The sequence below is a fragment of the Seriola lalandi genome, unplaced genomic scaffold, assembly GCF_002814215.2.
Source record: "Seriola lalandi dorsalis isolate HSWRI2012SDOR001 ecotype SW California unplaced genomic scaffold, Sedor1 jcf7180002054188, whole genome shotgun sequence".
NCBI classification, from domain to species: Eukaryota; Metazoa; Chordata; class Actinopteri; order Carangiformes; family Carangidae; genus Seriola; species Seriola lalandi.
In genome coordinates this window covers 139,119-151,793 of record NW_019524741.1, presented here as the reverse complement: position 1 = coordinate 151,793, position 12,675 = coordinate 139,119, and the positions used below count along the sequence as shown (strand labels likewise).

Here is a 12,675-nt window from a genome sequence, read left to right as displayed (position 1 = left end):
GTGTAGTTCAATCTTTCATCCGGTATTCACTCTGAAAGGCTTGCATGTGCATCACTCTGTATATTTGTCCCCAAGTGCATGTTCTTGGCTTCAAGTCCATCAGACCAGCTGTGCTGCAGCCTGGAACAGGTCCAGTATGCATGTGTAGAGTAACTAAGCAGGGTTTTGGGATGTTTGAGTTGTGTGAGAAGGAGGGCGACAGGCCACCTGCCATAGGGGCTTGCCCTGTTCGGATCGCCAGCCCTGCCTTTCAACTGGGAGCCAAGTTGGGGTTCTTTCATGTGGGCCTGATCTCTTTCAGACATCGGCAAATATTGAACAAGACTCTGTCCAAACTCAAACACATCTGTTGTCATACACTGTAGTCTCCACCGTTAGGCACAGACAAGGAGAGGGAGATTGAACACCAGTGGGTGGCTTCTATGTGTGGACAGACAGCTATAGTTTATACTTTGCAAACACAAATGCTCACTTTTGACGAGCGTAGGCTAAACCTTGTTCCACTGTAAACAAATATGTGGCTGTGGGAAAGAAATGGAGTTTGGTATGACAAGGCAGCCACTGAGTGCCAGATCCGTGCTGAAGATGAGGGATGAGATAAGATGAACAGATCATTTCATCATTTCACATTTCATATGCCACAGTCATGTTGCACAATCCATCAGCAGTATTTTGAGACTGTTTTGGACAGATATGAAGGACAGTTGTATTGTAGAATTAGGATAGATTATGGAATTAAGTATATTTTCAAATACTTGGACTTATAAGAGAACCCATATTAGAGGAAGTGTAATGCATGCAAGTCTTAAAACAGACAAATAGCCTAACAAATGCAAATAAACAGTCAAATTTTCAAATCAACAATAAACAGACTGACAAAACTGGCTGTTAAATTTGCTGTATAGTGAGCAACTTTTTCATAATAGTTTCAGTGCTTCAGTGTCTATCTAATCTTTTCTCACAGTGTCTTAATTCTCTGAATATTTGTCGTCTCGTTTTTTTTTTCTGATCCCGCATAACTTGTCATACTGTACTGTTGTTGCTCTATTAGTCATGCTAGTCCTGGGCAGGACTCAACCCTTAACACCATATAACTGGCATTATCATAATCGTTGAAACTCACCCTGTGAGACTGGTATGGCTACTTCAACGCAGCTTGGCCTCTCCAACCAATCACTTGTCTTCAAAGTTGTCATCAAGCAGGAAAGGTAAGTCACTGTCGTTTACTCCTTCCTCTTTTTCATCATAGTTAGGATGGCTGAGCTGCTTGTTGGAGAATTTGTTGCTGCTCTCGGTGGAAACTGAATCAGTTTGTTGCTCTTTCAGGCTTTTCAGTAGAGGTCAACTGAACAGGTATAGCACAATATTTTCTTTGACTAAATAAGACTGAAATGATGGTGAAATAATTAATTTGGAAATGTTTGTAAGATCAGATATCAGGCCTTATAATTAATGCTAAGATTTTACTATGATAATCTAGCTTACCGCCCAGTTTTGGTTTTGTAAGGTGCTGATTTAGTTAGCAGAAGGCATTGTTTTGTTTTTATTAGGTCAAGACAGACAATTGGGAGAAGTATGTACAGTTTGATGTAACACTAATTCAGATGGTAAACCAACAATTAAGATGTCTCTGCTATTGTTGGGCTTATCTTATCTTCCACTATGTTACTATGTCTTAACTGAATGTACATCTTCCCCTTCTGTACAGTAATACCTGTTCAATGATCAAAATTTGCCCTCATGAAATATTATTCAAGCCAAAATCTCAGAGAGGAACTCTAATATAGAACACAATAGGAAAATATATTCAGAGGTTTTGTGTTTTTTGCTCAAAGCTAAGTGTGAGTATAGCCAACATTTTTTCAAGATAGAATCATAACTTTACTGGCCACGCCAAGAGGCGATTTATATTTGGCTGTTGTAGTTTATATCATTTCCCTTGACTGAGTCTGAGCAGTACATAAAGCACCTTGTTTCATTGTGTTAGACCTGTAACACAATTTTTTATTTATCTGAAAGATATCACTCAAGATGGAAACCAAGAAAAAGAATTTCTTGGAGAACTTGCGTCTGAAGACTAAGTTGCCCAACCTGAAGAAGCCAGGTAAGAAGGCACTTGCCAAGCAGGGGAGGAGTCTGGCTCATCGGCGCAGTATTTCTGTACCAGACCTACGGTTGGTGCCAGGTGGAGCATTTTCTGCAGATAACGCCTTGTCAACTGACTCTGATACCTTTGGCATCTCTCCCCGTCTGAGTGATACTGATTCTAATGCAAGCGGCTCAGTCACTGATGGACCACCTTTCACAGACAAACTCTATGACTCAGTCCCAGAAACTACAGTCTGGGTTCCTACAGCTCACATGGGTGCAGGTTTGAAAAGGATGAGTGGTCCAGTCGAGACACTGACCCTTTATGAGGAAACTGATGATATGATAAATCCAGGCTCAGAGGATGACGTGAACTGGACTCGAGAAGCCTTGTATGCACAAGTGGATAAAAGAGCCCACGGAAATGTACCAACATTTTCTGTTGACCCTATTCCTGCACCAAGATCAGTTTTTACTGACACACAAGTTCTTTCACAAAGACCAGACCTTGGAGAGAGACAGAGTCTCAATGGAGAAGAGAGAGTGCTCTCAAGTCCTCTTGCAGCAGCAGTGGCCAGAGCAAGCTCATTGGGAGACCAAGTGAAGCCAAATATAGAAAAGAGGACCACACCATTTGAACAGAGAAGGCCATCATCTGAAAAAGAGACACCGCAAACATTCAGAAAAAATGCTCTTATTCCAGATAGCATTTTCCTGACATTAGATTCTCTGGGTACTCCTTTGGAAAGTGCTGATGGTACCTCAATGGACTCCGCCTGTGGCACCCCCAGTGAAGAGCAAGTCAACATGCCCTGGACGACAGACTCGGAGGAACTGGACCGCGAACCTTGCTCTCCCTTTGTGATGAGACAGTTCTCCACAGAACAGGCTTTACTTGAAGAAGCCCAGAATGAGGAAGGCCTGGAAGAAATAGAGGTCAGTTTTATTATGTGAATTTAACTACAGAGGATCCTGTTTTTATTTGAAGTCTTCATGCACTTTAGATTTATGTAATTTGAAATTTGTCCTGTCATTTAGTTATTAGTGAAATAACACTGATCCAAACCGATCCAGTCCATACACCAAAGACCTTATACTTCTACAAACTTAGATGAAACTAATTATTCCTTAGAAATTATATTCAAGTATGCAATCTCTAGTGCCACAGTAAATTGGTCGAGAGGATCATGTGTGAAGTTATGAAGGCATTGTGAATAAAAACACATAATTTGTCAGAAATATAATATAAAGCATCAACACAATAAGTACTTTGAGTAACATATATTTCAACATTGGTCACATTCACTTGAATGTTTGCATGTTTTCACTTTAAAATAGTGTAGTTTGTCATTTCGCATACTTCAGCTGTTATGCTAAGAGGTGTCCTCACACTCTAATATGGTGTCTGAGCATGTACTTTATGACAGTAACTATTCAGTCTACTGGTGCAACATATCAAAAGCATCCTCACAAGGTTGGTGTTAAATATAAAGTCACCACCTGGGATTTGACTTTATACAGCTCCTGGGTATAGTTGAAACTAAGGCTGTTGTGTGCTGTTTTGTCTAGATGACTCCTAGATATGGAAACCAGTTGTAAACCAGTGTGACTAGTTAGACACAATGTGGCACGAAGAACTCTATAAAAAAAGTACTCAGAGGTTGATAACATCTCACTTTGCCTCAACAGTATTTACGTACTGTAGACACATTGTTTGTCCCTAAAAGACATTCTCTATAGTCATGAGGAACGTTAAAGTTTGTCTTGAAATGGATGAACATCCTTATGTGAACCACAGAGCAGTGCACACAAATCTCAGCTTGACTATACTATACAAAATGTTAGCTTCTGATGTTTCATAAAATGTCATTGCAACCTTTTTTTCTATGTAGATGTGCAGTGAACCGTATGACTACTTTGACGAAAATCTGCAAGATCCTTTAGAAAACTCTGTGAGTACTTACTGGACAACTGTACCCATTGAAATAACATCTGACATGAGAAAGCATACAAATGTGAATGGTTCTCCACAGCAGGTTTTGACGGCAGGGCCTGAGGCTCAAGTACCTCTCCCGTTCCAGAGATACCTCCTGAACATCAACTTAAAGCAGGGAAGGAACCTGGTCATCAGGGACAAGCGCTCTGGTAGGTCAGCAACCTGCAGGTGATGTATAAGTTGTGGCTTTTCACAGCCTGAAAGACCAAGTAGCGGTCTCACTTGGATCTTAAGAGGATAATTACTATCTCTTTATAAGCTAACATCACACTGTTGTCTTAACTGTAGGAATTTTGGATGCATCAGTACAGATCAAGAGATGCCAAATTGGATGTTGGAAGTTCTTGTACACCCTAAAAATATGCAGTTCTTTGTGTGTTGGCTTTTAGAAAGGGTGCGCCCTTGATGAAGCACTGCATGTACACACAGTGTGTATACATCTTGTTAATCTTGCTGTGTTCATGAACCAATCAAACTGCGGAAAGTCGTGAATGGGAAATGTGTTATTGTGTATAAAGGCAAGATGAGACGTGTTCAGTTAATGCTCCTGTTTACTTGTTAGGATGACGTCTCTTGTCAAGTGGTGTATGTACAAAGAAAAAAATGAGAAGTATGCTGTCAGACCAGTATGACAAAAGCCAGACTGGGATAAAGCAATTGGTACTCATTACATGAAACCACTGGTACTGACACCTGTTTAAACAGCTGATTTTGAATGGTATGCCAGGGATATTGGTGGTGGATTCTTTGCTAAATTTAATTGATGATCACATAATTATAATCCTTAATCTCATATCTAATAGGCTTTCTTGAAACAAAAAATGTGGCTCACAATTTTTAAAGAAAAAGTTGCTATCAACTTACCCCACAAATTATCATGTATTTAAACATTTCCAGCCGCGCAGTTTTTTCTCTCAAATTACTTTGTTGATGTATTTACTTTTTCTGCAGTTAGTAATTGACACCATCCAGGTATAAAATCAAACATAACCTCATTTTAATGAACTGATTTCCATAACCGGGTTGCCTGTTGAGATTTGAGTCACCAGTGACAATCATATTGATCTGTGAGAGAAAGATCGACAGAGAGTATGAAATACAAATTTTCATTCATCATGACCCTTCCCTGAGGCCCTGTTGAGTTTACTTTGGGAAAGCAGTGACATCAAGTGGACATAAATGGAACTACGACATGAGTGAATTCATGTGTGGTCTCATTAAGAGTGATTATTCACTGACAATTTTTTGTACTAATGTGGTTAGGTTTACCTAAAGTAAAAATTATTTTTATAGCAGAAGTTTTTGTAATGACAGTACTTCAAAGCCATGTTAATCTGATCTAATTGAAAATATAAACCCTTTGGTTATGCTGTGATTTTAACTAATATTATACTTGTAGCTCCTGTAGCTTTGGGAAATCACTTCACAGCTTAACAGTGAAAGGACTTTTTTTTTTTACCATGATGTTTAACTGTTTTTTTTTTCCTGCATGGTGGCAGGACAACCTCCTAACCCAGTGCCCTACTCCCTGCTAGTTGAGACCTTACTTTCCCTGACAAGATGGCACCATGATGATGCAATCCCCACACGCCCCCTGTCTTTCCACTGTTTGCCCAACAATCAACACCGTGCCAAAGGCTCACCAATGGCATACATTGTCATTACATATTCTGAAAGGACCCACGCCACCGGCCCCCACTCCTTGGTTTTTGTTCTCCCCTTTTTTCCCCATTAATTTCCATCGTCACCGTTCTCAGTCATGCCAGAGCTTTTCTCCTTGCTAGCTGCCACATTCTCCTCCTGTCAAGTTGCCTGGAGGTTTCCCTGTCACAGGCTGGCAGGGTGGAGCTGCTGTGGGTCCTGCCTGCCTTTGCGAGATGTTCATTTGGAGTGGGGAGCTGACAGGCCTGACAGCCCATCCCCACAGGGCCTTTGTCATGTGATTCAAGCCTCCCTGCAGGCTCTCTCAAGCACCCCTTTATTCCCCTATACAAATGAAGGCATGGGACTGGCTTTCATTTTTTGGCCAATCTGCATGCAATTGCAGAAACAAAGAAGTCCCATACCCCCACCCCACTCACAAACAGACTTTCTTAACAGGCTTGGGAGATTAACACTGGTTGCTTCTAGATTTTGGTTTCTGGTTGCCTCATGCTGGCGAGTGTTTCTACTCTTTCACAATTAAACAGCTACATCCCTCTGTTTTTGCCATGTGTGGGGTGCGCCTCCTCCTCACATATTTCAGTCTCTCACACAACCAGCATGGGGGAAGGGTGTGTGTGTGTGTGTGTGTGTGTGTGTGTGTGTGTGTGTGTGTGTGTGTGTGTGTGTGTGTGTTTATACACAGTGTACATTTCTAAAGTGATAATATGTTCCACACGAAGTAAACATAGTTTGCATCAAATAATTCTTTTTCACCATAGATTGCTATGAAAGCAGTGTTTTTACACTTTGATTATGCTTTATGTTAACACTTGAGGCCACATTGTCTTGCTGATTTGCTGTTATTTCATTTGAATTTTAGGTACTAGTGATCCTTATGTGAAGTTCAAACTTGAAGGAAAACAGTTCTATAAAAGCAAAGTGGTGTATAAAAACCTGAACCCACAATGGAACGAGTCCTTCTCTCATCCTCTGCGAGATCGAGAACACATTGTGGAAGTTCGAGTAAGCAAGGTTTTTTTGAAAACGAGTGCATTATCTTACGATACAGGAGCCCACACTTAAAATTTGTAATCTTAGTGATGTTTGTAATGTCGTTGCAGGTCTATGATAAAAATCGGACTGCTGACGAGTTCATGGGTTCCGGTGCTATTCCCCTGAAAGATATTGATTTGTACAAGTGAGGAATATATAAATCTTTTATATTTCAGGGAACAGATTATCATAAGGATATTCATAAATGGGCATCAGTTTGGTCAAAGGCATTGCCTTTCTATCTTTTAACAGAACCTATGAAATGGAGTTGCGTCTTGATGATCCAAAACGTAAAGAAAATGACATGGGGGTGATTATTGTTGAAGTCTGCTTAATGTTCAGAGATGCTACCATCAAAAGAAGCCCTGTAAGAGTATTTTAAGTATTTTTTTGATGCAATTATTTTCACCATAGTCTCTGGATTCTTTGCACTGATTCTTGTAATTCTTTTCTTTTTATAGAGATGGCCTGCAAAGAAGAATAAGGTATGGATTATGACATCATTACATTTATTTTTTAACTTGATTTTTCAAATTGTATCCTGAATGCTATTAGTATTCCTGCATTTAACTTTGTCATTTACACAGTAGAGCTTACAGTTACCCTGATGTGAAGCACTAGGGGGCAGTAGCTCACTGTACTATGGTGCAACAAAGAATGAGGTGTATGCTCAGGACTAAGGCTTTTGTGTGTAACCTTGGTTTCAGCATAGCCTATTTCTTTTGTGGTTTTATAGTGAACCTTTTTTGCAATGCATATTATTTTCAGTGGTATCGTTTGCTGTGAAAAAGTATGGTACAATGTTACATTCTGATCAAAACCAAAATAATAGCGTTGTCTGAATATGTTGTCATAAAAAAGCCCATAGTTTAGTATTATAGAGCAGTATTTGGTTTTGTAGTAAACAAAGTTCCATCTCTTCTCAAGTGGCTTTCAATATATTGCAGCTGTAATTAGATTCAGAGTGAAATAGGAGGGTGGCTGTTTGGGACTCACACTGCAGCGAGTGGGTTTATATTCACACCTATGTAGTCACTACATCTGCCACTGTTCAGTCTCTTGATGGTCCAGTAGACAATCTCAATTTGAAATTAGATGACAAAGGAATGAAGCCATTTTCATACACATTGTAGGTTATCCACTACAGATGGTTAAAGATACTCAAAGGGAGACAGAAATGTGTGATGGGACTCTACACAACGTTCTGCTGCCTAAATCACAGTGCTAATTTAACAATGTAACAATGCCATTTTTTTTCCCATTTCATTTTTGACAAACATACAATATCTTATTGCATTTAACACCTATCCTGGAAGTGCTGAATACCCAGCTCTTACGGCTCTACTCCCCCTCTTTCAGAACATCGTTTTCTCCCTCTGTGTTACCACCACAGAGACAGGGAATGGCAAGTGCCGAAGTAAAACTCTGCTGTGTGATAGTGTTTCAAACAGGAGGGGGGCGTATGGTAGAAGTGGGAGGGGGGGCTCTGCTGTTCGAGGCATGTTGCCAGTGTGGGATGCCTAAGATCGGCAAGGCTGATAATTCCCAGGCATAGCGGGCAATAACCCAGATGTTAGGATGTAATATCACAGCTGTGGATGGACAGTGCTGAGGTACTAGCCAAATGGTCCAGGGTCTGAGCTCATCGTGCTTGTCCCCATGCTGTCCCACCATATGGAAGCAATCGCACAGCCCTTTTAGGACCAGGAATAGATTCTCTTTAGGGGCCACTTACAGTTAAGTGGAATTGTTTTATTGGCCGCTGAGATAGAAATGTGTCCAAGATAAACACTTGGGATGACTTGGCTGAGGCCTGTTTTATATCGCTCCTCCACTCCCTCTGTTCCTCTTCTTTTGAAGGGGCTGATATTTATAGGGCTGTGCCTGTGGTATTCCATGTTAATTCAGGTCCCTGAGATGTGCTTTGATCCCCTTCGGATTGGGTGGCAATGTGGGTTGTGACCCCGTAGTGAGGAGGAGGGGCCGGAGTGGCAGGGGAGTTGTAGTGGGGCTGTTTGAAGCAGCATCGCTGGGGCAGCTGAAGGAGCTGGGCAATCAAAGAGGCTAGAGCAGATTACGGTCCTGCTCTTTAATTACAGTCAGCCCTACACAACCTCTCTGCTGTTTGTTTTTACAGCCCTGGCCTATCACCGCATGGCCTCACGGGAACTCTTACATGGAAACATATCAAGGCCTCTCTTTCTCACTCCCTCTGTGACACACGGCAGGAGAAGTGGATTATTTGCTGTGCTTGTCCTTGATTTCCAGAGTTCTCTAATGCACAACATCTTTTTATTTTTATAGCTTCACATTAGTGGAAAAGATTTGTTATTTCTTTGGTTAAATTAAAATTGGATGAATTTGCCAACATGCAGTAAACTCTGATGCTGGCCATACATACTGCATGTATGCATAATTTGCTGATGAGAGAGCTGTGGGGTTTGCATCATTACTCACTGCTGCCTGCTGTCTCTGGTGCAGTATGCCAAGTGTCCTGCCTCCCCACACTCAGTCTGGGAGCCAGTGATGAGTGGGACTGTCACAGCCAGGGACATCTGGCTGCTTGCTGACGTCCCTCTCTTCCTCTCTCTCCAGGAGCCTCCGTGGTGTGGCTTGCCTGTCAGTAGAGATGTGCTAATGTGCTCCAACAGAGATGTGCTGTATAGTGTAAACCTTTGTCCTACTTTCATGCACTCTGTGAACATGATGAGGTGCCAGGCTGAGGCAGGAGCAGGTAAACAGAGGAGAACGCACAGAGTCTCCACACACATGGTGCTTTAAAAAAAAATCAAAAAAACTGTCTGTGTGTATCTTTGCCCTGCAGCAGAACCAGGCCACACCAACCCAGCGGCCAGCTGAACCAACGCAGAAGAACCAGCTGAAGAACCAGATGTGGTCTGGGGTGCTCAGATTCACCTTGATAGAGGGACAGGACCTGCCTCAGTATGGCCATGGTGACATTTATGTCCGCTTTCGCCTTGGTGATCAGAAGTATAAGAGCAAGGTTGGACTTGTTTTTTTTAAAAGTCTCTCTCTTTTCCCACTTCTCCTACACTTCTTTTTCTCATGCTCCTCTGTCTCTTTAATGTCTGCTCTTTATACTTCAAGTGTTTCTTCCCAGCCCCTATCTCTTACTTCCCCGCTTCTTTCTCTCAGCAGGTGCCTGTCAGTGACTCACCTCCACCTTGGCTCACTGGGCCATGGCGGAGGCAGCTCATTAGACTGGGCAAGGCTGCCACTCACTTCTCCCTGTGCTTCAGGTGCTGGGCTTCATTGCCTTCATTTGCATACCCAGCATGCCCTGTTCATCTACCTGTACTTGTTGGCCTCCCCCCTGATGATTCTATGGTGCACTTGTCTTGTGTTGTCGTGTCATTTTTTTGTAAACCTCTCTGCTTTCCTCTCTGCTTGTTTGTTTGTTGAACAAAGCTGATTCTAATTGGAAGCTGTCAGTGTTTACAATCCCAGAGTGGCTACTGAGGTGTACACATACAAGCACACACAAATAGAGACACATACACACAACACGCCTCTCTTTCTCCTCTCCTGCCTTGTTCTGGTTGGACTGAATGAAGACTTAATCCACCTGTCATGCAGGAGCTGCTCAGTCTGATAATGCATTAAACCCGACATTGCGTCAAAATGTGTGAGAGTGTGTGTTTCCACGTTACTGTACGTGCTGAATCTGTGTCTTTACTGCCCTCAGAACCTTTGCATTCAGGCCAATCCCCAGTGGAGAGAGCAGTTTGACTTCAATCAGTTTGAAGATAACCAGGAACCTCTGCAGGTAGAGGTGTGCTCAAAGAGAGGGAGGAAGGGTGAGGAATCATGGGGAATGTGAGTATTTCCTGGTGGGTAGTGTTAATTTTGCTCACATTGGCTCCTCCACAGAACTAGTTGGACTTATGTGTTTCAATGAGTGATTTTCCTTTTCTCAGGTTTGAGATTGACCTACCAAGATTTTCACCTAATGAGAGGCAGCTCTACACCCATGTGCTGGACCCAGGAAAGGGCAGGTTGGTGTTTCTGGTCACCCTGAGACCCTGCTGGGGAGTCACCATCTCTGACATTGGAACAGCTCCCTTGGAGAAGCCTGATGAGAAACACAAAATAGTGGAGAAGTTTGTAAGTGTGTTTTCTTGGTGTAAAAAAAAGAAAAAAAAAAAGAAGAAAGTCCCCAAATGTGGGTATAATATTCTGCTGCCAATTACATTTTAGAGATGCTTTAAAGACCCTAATGTTGTCAGCTGATTCAGTAAGGTGTGGTGCTGGTGGACATTACATTATTGTGTTAAAAGGTGTTAAGGATGCAATTTTATGGGGTACGTTTATTAACCATGCTTAAGAAAGGTGTTTGGATAAAATGTTTTTAATCAGATACATTTTTTTCAGAGTTTAAAGAACTCACACAAATGTGTGGGAGAGGTTGGCTTCCTTCAGGTCAAGGTTATAAAGGCAAATGATCTGCCGCCAACAGACCTCAATGGTAATTTCTAACAACAATTCACTCCTTTGTTTTTATTCTCATGTTCATGGCCTTTTCTTTATAATAAATAACAACAATTATTTGTTATTTGCAGGAAAAAGTAACCCCTTATGTGTTATTGAGCTCGGTAACAGCAAACTTCAAACTCACACCATCTACAAGACCCTCAATCCAGAGTGGAACAAAGCCTTTACATTGTAAGCAAGACGTCTGGAGAAAAATCAGGACATCCATCCTATTTTATGTTGTATATTTTAATATCAATAATATTTGTGTAACTCTTATGTTACAGGCCAATTAAGGACATTCATGATGTGATAGAGTTGACTGTCCTCGATGAAAATGGAGACAAAACCCCAAACTTTTTGGGAAAAGTGGCGATTCCTTTACTGAGTGTATGTTTGTTAAAGTTTGTGAAGTTCTCATACCTTTGATATACAAAATATAAAGTAGTATAAATATTATAGATTATGATGGTGGATATACTGTATTTTTAAATTCTAAAAGGTTCAGAATGGACAGCAGATGTGTCTGTTCTTGAAGAAGGAAAACTTGGGAAGTGCATCCAAAGGAAACATCACACTGGTGCTGGAGGTTATCTATAATAAAGTAAGGATCAAACTGAATGGGGTCAAGTTTGTTATAATGGTGATAAGATTCTGGATCGTATAGTGTGAAGTCAAAAACGTAGTTAAATTGCAGTGTTATGTTTTTGTTCTTTCTTTGTCCCAGGTCAGGGCCGGTATCAGAACCTTCCAACCGAAGGAGGAAAAATTAATGGAGGACAACCTGAAGTTCTCTAAAAAGGTTATCTCTATTGATGTTTTTCATCAGAATTTAGTAGTTGGAACAAAAATGCTTGCCAGAAGGTTCCCCTCACATCCCACTAATAAAGTAGCCACAACAAAGCTACACATGGTCACAGTTTGGATCGGTCATAGTCAAGCTAATTAGTCTAATTGGCTTTAAACGTCCAACTTCACAAGTAGCAAATAATGGATTGTAAAGCTGATTCAACCTCATTGCAAAGTCATAAACATTATGTCCAGTATCAAATGATACTAACCGCTGTTTTGTTCCAATTATTTCCCATTAGGTTCTTGCCCGGAATATATATCGGGTTCGAAAAATCAGCACAGCAGTTCTGTTCACGTTACAGTACATTAAAAGCTGTTTTCAATGGGAGAGCACGCAACGGAGTCTAATAGCCTTTCTGGTAAGTCATTGCCTCACGTTAATGAACTCTCTTTAAGCCTTGGGGCGAAGAAGTTTTGTCCCATTTCACTGGAGCCCAGTTTTAACTCTTTCATTTTATGTGAATTAGATGTTGAGGAGAATCTTTGGTTCAGCCATTTTCTCTCGCTGCCAGTCTTTTTCCCATGAAAAACAATGGCTGCCTTCTGTTTTT

General features: G+C 41.3%; 1 protein-coding gene across 2 annotated transcripts in view; it reads left to right on the top strand.

The window, feature by feature from the left end:
• Positions 1–1,248: 1,248 nt before the first annotated feature.
• Positions 1,249–12,675, top strand: part of LOC111653382 (multiple C2 and transmembrane domain-containing protein 2-like) — a 31,739-nt gene continuing 20,312 nt past the window's right edge. The window contains exons 1-17 of one of the 2 annotated variants that reach the window (XM_023403981.2): positions 1,249–1,353; positions 2,020–3,024; positions 3,981–4,040; positions 4,125–4,233; positions 6,609–6,751; positions 6,850–6,926; positions 7,034–7,148; positions 7,243–7,266; positions 9,606–9,785; positions 10,488–10,618; positions 10,720–10,906; positions 11,174–11,267; positions 11,362–11,464; positions 11,560–11,662; positions 11,775–11,876; positions 12,000–12,074; positions 12,364–12,483. In XM_023403981.2, the coding sequence (XP_023259749.1) occupies positions 2,032–3,024; positions 3,981–4,040; positions 4,125–4,233; positions 6,609–6,751; positions 6,850–6,926; positions 7,034–7,148; positions 7,243–7,266; positions 9,606–9,785; positions 10,488–10,618; positions 10,720–10,906; positions 11,174–11,267; positions 11,362–11,464; positions 11,560–11,662; positions 11,775–11,876; positions 12,000–12,074; positions 12,364–12,483 (2,616 nt within the window). In that variant the 5' untranslated portion in view covers positions 1,249–1,353; positions 2,020–2,031. Of the gene's footprint in view, positions 1,354–2,019; positions 3,025–3,980; positions 4,041–4,121; positions 4,234–6,608; positions 6,752–6,849; positions 6,927–7,033; positions 7,149–7,242; positions 7,267–9,605; positions 9,786–10,487; positions 10,619–10,719; positions 10,907–11,173; positions 11,268–11,361; positions 11,465–11,559; positions 11,663–11,774; positions 11,877–11,999; positions 12,075–12,363; positions 12,484–12,675 lie in introns of both variants that reach the window. The other variant, XM_023403980.2, reaches the window with a different exon arrangement.